The sequence below is a fragment of the Neoarius graeffei genome, chromosome 23 (assembly GCF_027579695.1).
Source record: "Neoarius graeffei isolate fNeoGra1 chromosome 23, fNeoGra1.pri, whole genome shotgun sequence".
Lineage (NCBI taxonomy): Eukaryota > Metazoa > Chordata > Actinopteri > Siluriformes > Ariidae > Neoarius > Neoarius graeffei.
In genome coordinates, this window is record NC_083591.1 from 53,528,795 (window position 1) to 53,546,399 (window position 17,605).

Here is a 17,605-nt window from a genome sequence, read left to right on the forward strand (position 1 = left end):
CCGGAGGAAACCCACGTGGAGAACATGCAAACTCCGCACAGAAAGGCCCTCGTTGGCCACAGGGCTCGAACCAGGACCTTCTTGCTGTGAGGCGACAGTGCTAACCACTACACCACCATGCCGCCATAAGGAAAATCATCTAGGATATAATTCTGTTCAACTGACAAGAGATTCATCAACGCTGGGAAAACGTGGCAGTGTAGGTCAAATCCAATGCCTACGCCACTCTATTGCTGTATCATGATAATATTGTAAAGTAGTTTCGCACACACCTGATGTCATTCCTGAAACTGGGTCATGTCCTGTTTAAGTAATCAGTTTAAAGTGGAAGACTAGCGCACGGTTCTGTAGTTTCATTGGCCAGATCATGTTTCCTGAATGAAGTGATTTAGCATGTTTAAGCTATTAAATCACACATGCGTGGATGGTCCTATTTAAAAAAAAAAAAAACGTACAGTACCATGATTACAGGAAGTGGCTGCTATTCACATCATACACATGCTGAGTTTTTGTTATTTCAGTCGAATGAGTTGAACAGGTAGGGAATGTTTTCACTGTTATGATTACAATCAAATTGTACACTATATTGCCAAAAGTTTGTGGACATCTAGCCATCTTCTCCAAACTGTTCCCACAAATTCAGACGCACACAACTGTATACCGTAGGTGCTTAAAAAAAAAAGGCAACTGGGTTTACTTGAAATCCTTGAAGACGTTTCACCTCTCATTCAAAAGGCTAGGTCACCTCGGTCATTGAGTCGTCCTGTAGGTGTAGGTCACTGGGGGCCGGGTGTGAATGGTGTTAGCAGCCTAAAGAGTCGTTAGGGTGATCTGTGGGTTGTTGGCTTTCTCTACATGCCGATGGCAGAGAGAGCCAAGGACCCACAGATCACCTTAAAGTGCATATTCTGGACCAATTTTGTGTTTTTTTATCTGAAAGTATGTCCCTTTACACACTCATCCAGAAGGGTGGTTTTGGACAAGGCCATCTGTCTACAGCAGAATAAAATAAAATAACAAAACGCGTCTGGAAAAATCCCAAGGGACTCTGGAGCCAGATTCGTGACGTCACCTGCGGAAGCGCCAGCAGGCTGCGCGAGCTTTGCACGGTTTCAGTGCACAGCCTGTGTACACCAAGCGCTCCCATTTCTCTCATTGTCCGGTCTTTTGGGAAACGATGAGTACTAATCCCATCAAGATTGGTGTTGCTACACCCTCCTACGATACATCTGTTAACCATTTTAATAATTACGCGATAACGTTGAAGAAATTTGCAGAAAACCACCAGGTCGTTTTCTCATAAACAAACCAGCGCTGACGTAGGATTCAGAAGGAGGCGTCCCGCACGCGACGTCACGAAAATCAATGTTTGTCGGGAAATCCAAATGCCAAGTTTTTTCATTGGCGGACCAATTCGCCTCAAACGGCGTGATTTCAACTGAATTTTTCTGGTATTGCGCAAGGTAAAATAATTGCAGAGAATGCAGAATGTTACAGATATTTGACCAAAGTTTAATATAAAATAGGAGAATTGCATTGATTTCGCTCCTGAATTTACCCGTGATATGCACTTTAACGACTCTCTAGGCTGCTAACACCATTCGAATGAGAGGTGAGGTCTTTCGGATGTGAGGTGAAACGTCTTCAAGAATTTCAAGCAAGTCCAGTTGCCTTCTTTTCTAGCACCTATGGTTTACTATGACCTGGATGACTGAGAACCTTCACAGACACACGATTATATAGAATGTCTTTGTATGCTTTAGAATTACAGTTTCTCTTCACCAGAGCTAAGAGGCCCAAAACTGGTCCATTACATTACATTTAGCAGACGCTCTTATCCAGAGTGACGTACAACAAACACACACACAGCACCTGGAGAGCAGTTGGAAGTTAGGTTCCTTGCTCAAGCACACTTTGGCCATGGATTTTCCTGCCAGTCCAGGGAATGAAACTAGCAACCTTTCAGGCCTAAGGCTGCTTCTCTAACCTTGGCTGCATGTTCTAGCATGACAATACTCTTCTTCTTCTATCCTGTGTTTTCCATCCACCTGTCCCTGTTGCGTGCTTGTCTGGCTACTTTGTCCCTGAATTCCAACCAAAGCCATGGCCTAATGGTTATAGAAGCAGCTTTGATACCAAAAGGTTGCTGGTTCGATTCCCTGGACCAGCAGGAATGGCTGAAGTGTCCTTGAGCAAGACACCTAACCCCCAACTGCTTCCTTGGTGGTGTGTGTGTGTGCGCGCGCGCACGCACACACGCACACGCTTGTTATATGTCACTTTGGATAAGAGCGTCTGCTAAATGCTGTAAATATAATGAGTGGTGTAGTGGTTAGCACTGTTGCCTCACAGCAAGAAGGTTCTGGGTTCGAGCCCAGTGGCTGACGGGGGCCTTTCTGTGCAGAGTTTGCATGTTCTCCCCGTGTCTGTGTGGGTTTCCTCTGGGTGCTCCGGTTTCCCCCACAGTCCAAAGACATGCAGGTTAGGATAATTGGTGGCTCTAAATTGACCGTAAGTGTGAATGTGAGCGTGAATGGTTGTTTGTCTCTATGTGTGAACCCTGTGATGATCTGACTTGTCCAGGGTGTACCCCACCTCTCGCCCATAGTCAGCTGGGATAGGCTCCAGCTTGCCCGTGACCCTGCACAGGATAGGTGGTTATGGATAATGGATAGATGGATGGATATTTTCTTTCCTTAGTTTTTTTTTTTCTTTTTTATCAGACATCTAGTTTTTGGGTTTGTTTACCTGACATGTTTCGACGTACGACTGTCATCTTCCTCAGAGTGTCACCGGATGTTAATTGGTGACGCATCTTTTATCAGCTGATGTTTCTGAAGGCGTGGCCTTCCTGTCTGGATTGACAGGTCGGTCACGCCTTCTACTGTCTGTTTGTCCCCTGCAAGATGGCACTCCAGGTGTGGGAGAGCATGTATGCTCCCTCATCCCGGTTGATGGTCCTCGGGCTTCGCTTACGGATCTCCATGGCCTCCCTGATCCAGCGCTGATGTTTGTTATCTTCTGTGCGGATGACTCTGGCATTCCCCCAGTCCATAATATGATTTTCCCTTTTACAGTGATCTGTTATGGCTGACTTATAATTTTCCTGTTGTGCCTTTTCTTTTATTGTTCGGGTTTGTCTTGTAGCTGTCTCCTTTTCGCACTCTTTCTTATGTTCATTTTTTCTTGTGTTGAAACTCCTTCCTGTCTCCCCAATGTAAGTTTTATTGCATAATTGACATGGAATCTCATATATGGTGTTGCATCTGTTGTCCGGATGTATTCTGTCTTTGGGATGAACCAGGATCTGACGGAGAGTTGTGTATGGTTTGACAGGTGTGTTAATGTTGTGTTTCCTCATTGCTCTTTGAATGCGTTCAGTTATTCCCCTAATGTATGGTAATGTCACTACTCCCCTGTGTTCTTGTTTGTTGGTTTGTTTTTTCTCTTTCTTCTGTGTTTTGTTGTTCTTAACCTGTTCCGCCCCTTTTGATATTGCCCATTGTGGATATTGACATGCCTTCAGTGCGTGTTGTATATGTTGTTTCTCCTGTTCTTTGTCCTGTGGATCTGTAATTATTGCTGTGCGTTCATGTAATGTTCTGACTACTGATATTTTGTGCATTATGGGGTGTTCGGAAGTCCAGTTTAAATATTGGTCGGTGTGTGTGGGTTTTCTGTGTACTTTTATTTTGATGTCCCCATCTTCTGTGTGATGTATTTTTAAGTCCAAAAATGCTATTGACTGCTCCGTTTCTTCTTCATGCGTGAATTTTATATTGCCGGTATTGTCTATGGTGTTGAGATGGTCGGTGAGTTGTTGAGTGTGTCCCCTCTTCACTTTTTCTAGTATGTCATCCACGTACGTCGTACGTCGAAACATGTCAGGTAAACAAACCCAAAAACTAGATGTCTGATAAAAAAAGAAAAAAAAAACTAACTATATTTAATATAAGACATCTCATCTCATCTCATTATCTCTAGCCACTTTATCCTTCTACAGGGTCGCAGGCAAGCTGGAGCCTATCCCAGCTGACTACGGGCGAAAGGCGGGGTACACCCTGGACAAGTCGCCAGGTCATCACAGGGCTGACACATAGACACAGACAACCATTCACACTCACATTCACACCTACGGTCAATTTAGAGCCACCAGTTAACCTAACCTGCATGTCTTTGGACTGTGGGGGAAACCGGAGCACCCGGAGGAAACCCACGCGGACACGGGGAGAACATGCAAACTCCACACAGAAAGGCCCTCGCCAGCCCCGGGGCTCGAACCCAGGACCTTCTTGCTGTGAGGCGACAGCGCTAACCACTACACCACCATGCCGCCTAATATAAGACATAATGAACGTAATCGAAATATTTTCTTTCCTTCTCGATGGTCCGTCTTCCTTGTTTGCATTTACCGTCTGGTGTCCATCTAAGAGCAACTGAATGGTTCTTGTTGTTTCTGTTGTTATCTCTTAGTATATGGCTAATCCATTTCCACGTTCGTCGTCTTCTGATCTGTCTCGTCTTCAGTGTGTTAGTTCTTTCTCTAAGCTCGTTGTTGGTTATAACTGTTAGCCAGAATATCTTGCGAATTATCCTTAACCGATCTTTGGGAGTGTTTTTGGATCAAGAATTACCTTATCAGTTTAGGAGCTTCCTTTCGGCTTTCACTCATAAATGTCATTCGCTCTTCGTCCCATCTCAAGAAGCTGTCATCAGGAACTAGAGAAGGCAAGTCATTTTCCCCGGAGAGACAAGGGATACTCAAAATGCCATTGGAATCAGTAATTGTATGAGTTTTCACAGAGGTAAGTGATTGGCCTGTTATACAACCTCCAGCCTGGAGGACTAGGGATGCAGTTTAACGTCATACCCAGGACAGAGCATGACAATCCACCTGTACACAAAGTGAGGTGCGTGAAGATATGGTTCCCAAGGTTGGAGTGAAAGAGCCCTGAACTCCAACTTTAAGATGAACTGGGACACTGACTGAACCCCAGACCTCCTCACCTTACATCAGCACCTGATCTCACGAAAGCTGTAAACGATCACAAATCCACACTCCAAAATCTAGTGGAAAGCCTTCCAAGAAGAGTGGGGCTTATCATAGCAAAGAGGGAATCAATCTGGAATGGGACGTTCAACAAACACATATGGCTGTAATGATCAAGTGTGCACATATTTTTGCCATTCCAGTGTATAACTCAGCAGTGGAGTTGGAAAGGTTTGGTCTAAAAAGACCAACAGCGCATCTCTACCAATCCTGGGATTTGCTCTCTCTCTCTCTCTCTCTCTCTCTCTCTCTCTCTCTCTCTCAGGAAAAGAAGATCCGTACCAATGGATCCTCATCTAAATAAAACACAGTATTATATAGATTTTAGAAGCCTGAAAAGCACTAAAGATTTTATGATCTATTTAAACAGTCTTTGATACAAATAATGCATAATCTGGTCCATTTTAGTCATCAAACATGTCTCAAATGATCCACTATCTTCGAGACAAAGAGAAAAACATGACTAAACACTGACTGACCACCCACCTCTGTGTAATTAATGAACCAGAACACCAGGGGGCAGCAAAGAGTTATTTTAAAAATGTTCTAGTCATGTTCCAAAGTCATGAAGGGAAAGTACCCAGAGATCCAGGCTTGCTGGAAATAATATTCAATTTCCTGTTCATAGAAAAGGGTTGTTTATCAGCTTACGGGTCTGAGATAGACAGATCAGATCCTGATGTCATCCAGGAAATTGACAAAAGAAAGATGAGAATTGATGACGCAATAGGGAAAGGTGAAGATGGAAATAGGGAAAGGTGAAGATGATCTTAAATGTGTGTTGGAAAGTGGAGTCAGTGGTTAAGGGAGAACATGATTGATTGATTGATTGATTGATTGATTGATTGATTGATTGATTGATTGATTGATTGATTGATTGATTGATTGATTGAGGAAAAGGATTTATAATGGATGTCAAGTCAAGTTTATTTGTATAGCGCTTTTAACAATAAACATTGTCCCAAAGCAGCTTTACAGAATTTGAATGACTTAAAATATGAGCTAATTTTATCCCTAATCTATCCCCAATGAGCAAGCCTGTGGCGACGGTGGCGAGGAAAAACTCCCTCAGACGACATGAGGAAGAAACCTCGAGAGGAACCAGACTCAAAAGGGAACCCATCCTCATTTGTGCAACAACAGACAGCATGACCATAACATTAACAGTTTTAACATGAAGTCAGTTTCGTTGATGTTATAAACTCTTCATTGATGGAAGCTTGAGTGCAAAACTGTTCATGACAACTGCAGTCCTAAAGTTAGCAAGTCTCTCTCTCTCTATCTCTCTCTCTCTCTCTCACACACACACATACACAGTGGTACTGTGGGGTTTATATGTCTGAGTCTACTACTAATCACTTATCATGAAACTAACCTCAGATTATTATTCGCTTTGGATACTGAGAGGGGAATAAACACCTGAAAGTGGCAGTAATACAACACTGTGGAGCCCAACTGCACTTAAACCCCAAACAAGAAGAAGAAAGGGTTGTTTATTGTTTGGCGTTTAAATTTATGGATATGAAACATGGCTTTAACTCATTTCTTTTATAAAAGGAAAAATATTATGTATATATTTAGAGAGAGAGAGAGAAAACCATCACAAATATATTTTCCACCCCAGTACACATAAAATAAAATACAGCAACAATAATACTACTAATTAATAACATTATTATTATTATTATTAGTAGTAGTAGTAGTAATATAAAGTATGGTCCTCATCTCATCTCATCTCATCATGTCTTTGGACTGTGGGGGAAACCGGAGCACCCGGAGGAAACCCACGCAGACACGGGGAGAACATGCAAACTCCACACAGAAAGGCCCTCGCCGGCCACGGGGCTCGAACCCAGGACCTTCTTGCTGTGAGGCGACAGTGTAAACCACTACACCACCATGCTGCCCATTATTATTATTATTATTAGTAGTAGTAGTAGTATAAAGCACAGCATTTTGGTCAGTAGAATAATTTGCCTGAAAGAAAGTGTTTTCCCTTCTTTTTCTTCTTCTTACTAACTTACCAAGATCTTACGCAACACATCTTATTTATCAGTACATATTCTGGCCCCCCACAATCACATGATCTCTTACCAACTAAACTCCTTCTCTGGCCTCTTCCATGTTTACTGAATATGAATTAATTTTTTACAAAGTTGAATTAAATTCCTAAATACAAACTAAATACAATTCAGAACATTATAATATTTGTAGAAATACAAACTAACATTGATCATTTAAGCCCCCTCCTCCTCAAAAACAAACAAACAAAACAAACAAAAAACCTCATTCCACATCGACCTATTGACCCTCTTTCATCATGCACTGATTCAATTGTCCCTTTTATTTTTGGTATTTTATTTATACAAGAACACAACAATACAATACAATACAATACAATACAACCTCTCGTAGAGGGGAAAAAACATAACCATATTTCACAGACTTTTTTTATAGTACAATAGTACAAACAGCAAAAAACAAACAAACAAACAAACAAAAACAAACTAGGGGGCATGATAATAATAATAATAATAGGCGGCACGGTGGAGTAGTGGTTAGCACTGTTGCCTCACAGCAAGAAGGTCCGGGTTCGAGCCCCGTGGCCGGCGAGGGCCTTTCTGTGCGGAGTTTGCATGTTCTCCCCGTGTCCGCATGGGTTTCCTCCGGGTGCTCCGGTTTCCCCCACAGTCCAAAGACATGCAGGTTAGGTTAACTGGTGACTCTAAATTGACCGTAGGTGTGAATGTGTGTGTGAATGGTTGTCTGTGTCTATGTGTCAGCCCTGTGATGACCTGGCGACTTGTCCAGGGTGTACCCCGCCTTTCGCCCGTAGTCAGCTGGGATAGGCTCCAGCTTGCCTGCGACCCTGTAGAACAGGATAAAGCGGCTAGAGATAATGAGATGAGAAATAATAATAATAAAACATTTTTTATTTAAAAAAAAGAGCTACACTATACAACTGGAAATAGGTTAAAACAATAATGACTTAGAAATCGGATGAGAAATACTTCCAGCCACCTTCCAGTCTTTTAAACTAAGTAATACAGAATAGTACAATCTAAATTCGTTCATAAAACAGGAAAATGAGGGTTTATTTCCTCTCCATTTGCTACAATGGACGTGATATTTGGCTAAAAGTAAGACCATATTAACAATATTGGAGTTAGATGGGCTTAAATTATCCATATGAAATAAAATGTGAGTAATACTTAATGAAGGAATATTATGTTTAAGAGAAAACCAGTATAAAAAAAAAGTTGAGTCCAATGGCAGGAAAAGAACAAAAGCTCCAGGGTTTCGTCATCAGAATTACAAAAGGTGCACAAATCAATGACAAATTTAAATATTCTATTAAGAAATCGGGCTAATGGAGATATATGGGTTGTTTTACAATCCGGGTACAAAGTTTGTGTCACAGGGGTCCAAAATTCAAATAAAAAAAAAACCTATCAAATCTGCACTTTTGGAAATTAATACACATATGAACATAGGCATGTGTAATAGTTTGTATTATAACAAGATGAAGTGTAGCTTTAAACAGGGCTGGGAGAAATAAATGAAGTGATTCTCGGAGAGGACTTTTTTTTTTGACAATTCAGAATCCACTACTTCCACAGTGCTTTTAAATATAAGGCTGTAAGCTTTGTGTTAGTTGTCTCTAATAGTTATGTCCCAATATCTTGACCACATTTTAGGATGAAAATAATCATTTTAGATATGTTATTTTATATTGAAAAATTAGCTGTCTCGGAGAGGACATTTTTGACACAATTCCATACTAATTTGATCAAAATAGTCTGAAAACTTACTGGCATTCAACATTAAAACTTAACTATGTTTCCAATTATATGGAACCAAATATGTGTTTTATGGTATAAAGAATGATTTACACTACCGTTCAAAAGTTTGGGGTCACTTTGAAATGTCCTTATTTTTGAAAGAAAAGCACTGTTCTTTTCAATGAAGATCACTTTAAACTAATCAGAAATCCACTCTATACATTGCTAATGTGGGCGGCACGGTGGTGTAGTGGTTAGCGCTGTCGCCTCACAGCAAGAAGGTCCGGGTTCGAGCCCCGGGGCCGGCGAGGGCCTTTCTGTGCGGAGTTTGCATGTTCTCCCCGTGTCCACGTGGGTTTCCTCCGGGTGCTCCGGTTTCCCCCACAGTCCAAAGACATGCAGGTTAGGTTAACTGGTGACTCTAAATTGACCGTAGGTGTGAATGTGAGTGTGAATGGTTGTCTGTGTCTATGTGTCAGCCCCGTGATGACCTGGCGACTTGTCCAGGGTGTACCCCGCCTTTCGCCCGTAGTCAGCTGGGATAGGCTCCAGCTTCCCTGCGACCCTGTAGAACAGGATAAAGCGGCTAGAGATAATGAGATGAATGAGACATTTCTAATGTGGTAAATGACTATTCTAGCTGCAAATGTCTGGTTTTTGGTGCAATATCTCCATAGGTGTATAGAGGCCCATTTCCAGCAACTCTCACTCCAGTGTTCTAATGGTACAATGTGTTTGCTCATTGCCTCAGAAGGCTAATGGATGATTAGAAAACCCTTGTACAATCATGTTAGCACAGCTGAAAACAGTTGAGCTCTTTAGAGAAGCTATAAAACTGACCTTCCTTTGAGCAGATTGAGTTTCTGGAGCATCACATTTGTGGGGTCGATTAAATGCTCAAAATGGCCAGAAAAACGTCTCGACTATATTTTCTATTCATTTTACAACTTATGGTGGTAAATAAAAGTGTGACTTTTCATGGAAAACTACACAAAATTGTCTGGGTGACCCCAAACTTTTGAACGGTAGTGTACTGTAAGTGCATCCCTTTTGGAGCTACCTGTGGTCAAAAAAAAGCACTTTTTTCCTAAATGATACGAGTAATTTTGCTAAATATGACCTATATTGCCATACATTCACCAAAAATCACCAATTTTGTTTTGCATGGTAAATAGAGCTATCACAGGGCTACAATAAACAACCAAGTTTATTTAGTCAAGCCTTTTGATATTGAAGATAATAAGTGTTAAATGTGATTTTTAGCTTGCCTACCCTGATTGTAAAACAACCCTTATATTATTGATTATTCTAAGATTCAATTGTCCCTGATCAGCTCGCAGCTCAGTGCGCATGCGTATGTTTACCGGCGTCGATAAGAAATTTTGCGCATGCGCAGTCTTGTATAGTTCCAGAGGAAAACTATAGCAGCAGCGAAGTCAGTGACTCTCTCTCTCTCTCTCAGAGCAGCCTGTGGGAGGAAAGAATGACTTTTTCGAAAATATGCTCCGTTTTGGGGCTGCTAGGAGTTATAATTTTACTCTCGGAGACGAAACCGGTGAGTTTTGTATCTTGTAGGGGTTTATTTCGCTGTGAGGGGGGATAAACCAACGAGGCTCGGTTGCTAAAACTAGTTTGCTGTTTGGCTGGAACAGCTCGCTTTAAGTAGCTTTACTAGCTGATTATATGAGATATTAGTATGAATAATTATTTCTGAGGCTTTTGTTTGTACATAAACATTACAAATGAGTTGTATTCTCTAATGGAAATCCGCCTAGTCAGTCCTCGCTAAAGTGTTAGCGTGTTTAGGGTGATTGGATTAGACTGAATTGGATTAAAGGTGCAATCCGTGACTTTTTTTTATTCATTACTTGCACATATAAACAGGGAGGTGTTGGGGAAATAACTTTAAAAAAAAATAGTTTGTCATGACCTCAGGACAATTCTGCTAAGTGTCTGAGACTCATTTGGAAAACTTTGGGAAATTTCCGGCCCGGAATGCACTGGTATGTTTGTGTTTGGATGGGCTTCCGGTCAGTGTCAGTCATTACACACACTCGAGGCCAATTTATGCTGACAACCCAGTCCTCGCAGATGGTGTCGCAGATGGCGTCTGCGAAGCCCCCCCCCCCCCCCCCCCTTCGCAGACGCTCTGCGTGCACCTCCCAAAAATTGTGACCATCGCAGACAAGAGGGCTCTGATTGGTCCACTCTACATCCGCTGTACACGCACTTCCTGATCGAGGAAGTACGTACATCTATACGACTCCAGTTCTAGTCATTATAAGTAACCGGAGCATAAACACTCCGCTAACCACACCCACCAACTACTCTTAGCGATTTCGCGACTTCGCGCCCCCTTGCGTTGTGGCGGTGAATAACATCGCGCACGCCTGTTAGTCCCCGCTCAACGATAAATTACAACTGTCTGCGAAAAGCTATCTGCGAAAGCCTTGTCGCAAGAGCATGCAGAGGCCTTTAGTGAACATGGGCCATCAATTTCCTTTTTGTAGGGTGGCCTGGAAAATTCATTAATATTCATAAGGAAAGTGTGACTTGATTGGCTGGCTGACTTGACGACTAAAATGGAGAACATTTCTGTATGGCGATAAAGTTAAAGTGCATATCACGGGTAAATTGAAGCGCAAAATCAATGTAATTCTCTTATTTTATATTAAAATTTGGTCAAATATCTGTAACGTTCTGTATTCTCTGCAGTTTTTTTTTTTTTACCTTGTGCGATACCAGAAAAATCAAGCCGTTTGAGGTGAATTGGTCCGCCTCTGAAAAAACTTTGCATTTGGATTTCCCGGTGAACATTGATTTTCATGACGTCGCGTGCGGGACGCCTCCTTCTGAATCCTACGTCAGCGCTGGTTTGTTTATGAGAAAACGACCTGGTGGTTTGCTGCAAATTTCTTCAACGTTATCACGTAATTATTAAAATGGTTAACAGATGTATCGTAGGAGGGTGTAGCAACACCAATCTTGATGGGATTAGCACTCATCGTTTCCCAAAAGACCGGACAATGAGAGAGAAATGGGAGCGCTTGGTCTACACAGGCTGTGCACTGAAACTGTGCAAAGCTCGCGTAGCCTGCTGGCGCTTCCGCAGGTAACGTCACGGATCTGGCTCCAGACTCCCTTGGGATTTTTCCAGACACGTTTTATTTTATTTTTTTCTGCTGTAGACAGATGGCCTTGTGTAAAATTTACCTTTCTGGATGAGTGTGTAGTAGTCGGTCTTTCACGTTTCATTCGCACACTCGCGTCCTCCATTTTTCTCTCCTGTTTCAAATTTGTATCCCACAATGCCTTGCGCGAACGGGGAAAGCCCACCACGGGATGTGATGCATGACGTAGTATCTTGTATTGGTTCATGGTGAAGCAGGAAAAAGTAGTGGAGAATTTAAGGCCATGTGGCTCTAAATTCGTTCATTGTTTTTTTTTTTTTTTCTATTTTTAAAAAACCCTAATAAAATTGGAAGTTTGTGATTTGAATTCAGTAGCTTTCAGTCCACTAAGCAAAAATAATTGGTTGTCGGGGAAAATTCTTTTTACGACCTACACTTGAAAAATCTGAAAGGCAGTCTAGCTTTAAGGTTCAGGTTGAGGTTGATCAAACAAAGCTATGAATTTTAATGAGGTTTCTGTCAAAACGCAGTGAAATAAACCTCATGGATATTTGAGTTTTCTTGTAATAATAAACTTGCACGAGGGCTCAAGGAGAAAATAATTATTAAAATGTCATTTTCGTACATAAACGTTAGAATTAGATTCAGAATTAGAATAGAGTTTATTGCCACATAATTAAAGGAGAACTGAAGGCAAATTTATCAAAATTCTATTTCCCATTTTATTAAATATCGGAATGCATGTTTGATAGCTATTTTGTCACTGCTATAGCAAGTTATAAATGTTTGAAATATATTAGAGAGCATATCAGTCCATATGTCAAAGCAATGGCCGTAAACGAGATTCGTTGAGACCTGTGCGAGACATTGTAGGACGGAAGTAAAACGTACAGCGGAAATCAAAGTAACCGACATCTGCCAACTTTGTCAAAAGACGCGCGTCCTCTTTCGAATGCTGACGTAATCAAGCCGGAAGTTTTGTTTGTTTTTATAGCAATTAGGAAAGTTTGAAAAAAGTAGGCAGTAATCGTCATTTAAACTCGTTTTTGTGCAATACTTCGTTTGGAAAACAGTTTTCAAAATGGCGGCGCTGACACTTGACGTTCTGAAGTCTCGCATAAGTCTCGTGAAGATCGCGCGGATAAGCGACGCCTGCCGTGGACCAAACGAACTAAATTCAACACGGCTAAAAACCGAATAGGCCGATAAGTATAATATTTAATTGCGATTAGTTGTCCATACGAGTCACGATATAAGGTTACTAAAACCGAAAACATAATTGAATAACACGTTAATTAAGAAATAAAGCAAGTTTAAAAATGACTTCAGTTCTCCTTGTTTTTTAATATCTATCTGGAGCATCTGGTCCACAGCACAACTCTCTCTGTTTGTTAGTTATTACTATAGCAACAGTAACACATGCAATTAGGATGCACGTTATTTTCACGTGACCGCATGATCTGGAGAGGGTCATTCCACTTAACCATTTGCAAATCGCAGCGTTATTTGGTCACGAGTGACCTTTTGTGCTTTTTATGAGTTTAGAGTTAATTTTGGAGCGTCTGAGAGATGAGTTAGTTCCTGTTCTCGCCTACAGTATAACTGTGATAAACACTCATTTCCTTAGAAGTCAGTCTCACTCGCTTGCTCTTTAAAAAAAAAAAAAGCCTGTCACTTTATACCAAGAACTCGAAGCACACGCTCCTCCATGCAGAAGACTTTCCTGAGCAGGGAAACTTTCAGCGCTCTTCCAACGAGACGCCTTTGATAAACGGCTAACAAAAAAAGTCAGCGCTTACGTTTTACTTTGTTAAACAGCATGTTTTTTTTTTTTTTAACTGTTTTATTATTTTTAGATTATATGCAGCGTGCACTCTACGTACAAGTCCCTGTGAACGATCTAGGCGTGGAATGATTTGAGTCGATTCACGGTATTGGGTTCAGGATTCGATTTTCCCATGATATTTTTTTTGGGGAAAAAAATGAAGAAAATGTTATTAGCGAAAAAAGCAAGTTTTCAAAAATGTAATATAAAAATTTAAAATTGGGTCTTCAAAATATAAATAACTAACTATATAAAAGTGATGCAATCTAAAATGAAAAATAGGTAGCCTATGGGTCCATGTGGTTACTGCTTATAAATAAATACATAAAATAGATTTCTGATCCCATGTCCATACAGTAAATATCGCACATATACATGTGATAAGTTCTACTCGCCTCATCTCTTGCGAGCATCACCAAGCTGTGAGCAGCATCAGGGCGTGGAGTGTTTTGGTTCCTAATTTTGTTTACTGTGTTTTTTGTTCTAAATACAGTGCTGTGAACTAGATCTACTTTCAAAACAGTAAGAACGCGCTTGTTCTTAGAAGCGTTATTTAGTACTAATGAGCACGTTTTGTTTCACAGGTGTAGTATAAAGACTCTAAAATAAAATTTAAAAAAATTAAAGTGACTAGCAGAAGTTTGATATCGGCTTCTCGTTATATCTGGCAAAAAGCTTAAACCCTCTTCGTTTGACCTTTCAGAAGGACCAAACAAAAGCTGTGATAATCAAAACGTAAATTTTCTTAAAATAAACAAACCCTACTTACTTGATATCGAATCAGTAGCTTCGGCGAACCACGAGGTGAATCTCATTTATCTTTTTATTTGCCGATTATCTTCCGATACTACGAAGTTATAACGAGGTTTCTCTTATTTTGTTTCTGGTTCTGATTGGTTCCGATATACGAAGTTATAACAAGGTTTCTCTTATTTCGTTTCTGGTTCTGATTGGTTCCGATATACGAAGTTATAACAAGGTTTTTCTTATTTCGTTTCTGGTTCTGATTGGTTCCGATATACGAAGTTATAACAAGGTTTTTCTTATTTCGTTTCTGGTTCTGATTGTTATAACTTTGTATATCGGAACCAATCAGAACCAGAAACGAAATAAGAGAAACCTTGGTTCCGATATACGGTTTGTCTTATTTCGTTTCTGGTTCTGATTGGTTCCGATACTACGAAGTTATAACGAGGTTTCTCTTATTTCGTTTCTGGTTCTGATTGGTTCCGATACTACGAAGTTATAACAAGGTTTCTCTCATTTCGTTTCTGGTTCTGATTGGTTCCGATATACGAAGTTATAACAAGGTTTCTCTTATTTCGTTTCTGGTTCTGATTGGTTCCGATATACGAAGTTATAACAAGGTTTCTCTTATTTCGTTTCTGGTTCTGATTGGTTCCGATACTGCGAAGTTATAACGAGGTTTCTCTTATTTCGTTTCTGGTTCTGATTGGTTCCGATACTACGAAGTTATAACAAGGTTTCTCTCATTTCGTTTCTGGTTCTGATTGGTTCCGATATACGAAGTTATAACAAGGTTTCTCTTATTTCGTTTCTGGTTCTGATTGGTTCCGATATACGAAGTTATAACAAGGTTTCTCTTATTTCGTTTCTGGTTCTGATTGGTTCCGATACTATGAAGTTATAACAAGGTTTCTCTTATTTCGTTTCTGGTTCTGATTGGTTCCGATACTATGAAGTTATAACAAGGTTTCTCTTATTTCGTTTCTGGTTCTGATTGGTTCCGATACTATGAAGTTATAACAAGGTTTCTCTTATTTCGTTTCTGGTTCTGATTGATTCCGATACTACGAAGTTATAACGAGGTTTCTCTTATTTCGTTTCTGGTTCTGATTGGTTCCGAAGTTTATCAAGAAGTAGAACGGGTAATTGAACTTGATCAGGGAAAGTGCCGATTGGCTATGAAGTTTCCCTATTGTTACGCTCCTTCTTACAAACGATGACATCGTGGCTTCACCACTCGTTCTTGTGTACCTTTTGATAACGCGAGATCAACTGTTCGTATCGTGAGATCACAATTCGCCGTTCTGGTGATTGTAATGCTTGTGTGCTATTGTTACACTCATTCTTACATTCCTACAACACGATGACATCATGGCTACTGCCTCGCTTCGCCGCACTTCTATGAGGCAGTAACCACAAGAACGCAAGTCTGTAGAGTAGTTTACATCAACCCACGAAATAAAGTGTAACTATGAATAAAAGTAAAGAACACGGGTCCTAGCGAGCAAGTCAGTGGGTTAGCGAACACTGAAGAGAAAATTCTACAATTGAAGTACAGTAAGTTTAGAAAAATAAATAACTTTAAATTTCAAGGGTTTATGAAAATCACTCCACTAAAAATAAGAGAAAGTAAGGTGGTTATTGGTTTGTTTTTTTCTTCTGAGAATCTATTTTGGCAAAACATACTAAAAAAAAAAAAACTACTTCACTGAGGCCTTTTTAAAAGTTTATTTTTCTATATATATTCCTATAAATTTTTTCCTCCTCTTTGCCAACTTAAATATTCCTTTTGTGGAAATTAATTTCATTTTCTGAATTACCAGCAATTTATTTACCCACATTTGTAATGGTTGGAGTAAAATATAAAACCCTATTAACAAAAATATTCCTTTTATTGAATGAAAATGAAAAGTTAATAACAAATAGCCTTTTATTAATAAACTTGTGTACATTTGTACTTCTTCCATTTGCTCCTTTTCTTTCTTCAGTCTGTAAAAAGAGCTCCGGTTTCTTGATAAACCTCTTTGTACATGATCGCACAACACCTCGTTTTTATTATTTTTTGTGTGTGCGTGTATAATGACGTGAAAATAGAGCTGTGTTACTTCTGCCATTAGTGAGGTCACGTACGTTCCTGCTATTGTTATTACAGCTAGGAAGACCTGATTACACAGCCTGATGATCGTGATTCATTTTCAGATTTCCTTTGTCGTTTTTATGCTGCACGAAATTTTCACACATTGATTAGTCAGTAATTCAGTGCAAAGCACCTGTAAAAAATTAATAAAAAAAATAAGGGCACTAATAGATAAACTAGATGATACTAAAACAATTTAAAAAATGGTTAAATTAAAGTGTTTTGAGAGGAACAGCCTCTTGTATGCAGTTCACGTTCTCTGATTTAGTAGTCTAATTTTTTTTCATTAATTCAAATCGGCATAAATTTGTATCGTGAGTTATCATTACATGCCTAGTATGAGCCGTTATTCTAGAAACAATAACGTATTAGAATGTGTGAATGTTAAAAGTTGGTGAAATGTAGTTCTCTCTGAAATGTGGTGATTGTGATTTATGTTTATTTCTGTAATATCTCGCAAAATATCAGGCCATTCTGTAGCTGGGAAGTTATTTAATTTGAGGGGATTAAAGCAAATAATGTGCATGAAATCACTCGCTTCGTGCAGTCAAGCAGACAGAGGAAGTCCGTGTGTGTGTGCGCGCATGCGCAGGTTTGCCTTTGAGCGTGCACTGACTAAACGAACAGCTGATCACACCGAGGTGCTCGCTGAGCGCCGATATTTATTAGTTTGGTCCTGCGGTTTCCTTTCCTTCGTATATAACATAACGTCTTTCTTTGTGCTTTTCTTTCTGTTACTGTAGTCGGTCTTTCACGTTTCATTCGCACATTCGCGTCCTCCATTTTTCTCTCCTGTTTCAAATTTGTATCCCACAATGCCTTGCGCGAACGGGGAAAGTCCACCGCATGGTGTAGTATCTTTTTATTTTATTCACGGTCTGGTTTCCATCAAATCCTGCGCTCTGATTGGCTGGTGAGCGGGTCCGTATCCTA

At 40.2% G+C, this 17,605-nt stretch overlaps 1 protein-coding gene across 1 annotated transcript in view; it reads left to right on the plus strand.

The window, feature by feature from the left end:
- The first annotated feature begins 10,250 nt into the window (after positions 1-10,250).
- The window catches only part of npc1 (Niemann-Pick disease, type C1), a 76,427-nt gene continuing 69,072 nt past the window's right edge, over positions 10,251-17,605 (plus strand). Inside the window, exon 1 of the mRNA XM_060906409.1 lies at positions 10,251-10,387. Within this exon, the coding sequence (XP_060762392.1) occupies positions 10,316-10,387 (72 nt within the window). The 5' untranslated portion in view covers positions 10,251-10,315. The remainder of the gene's footprint in view (positions 10,388-17,605) is intronic.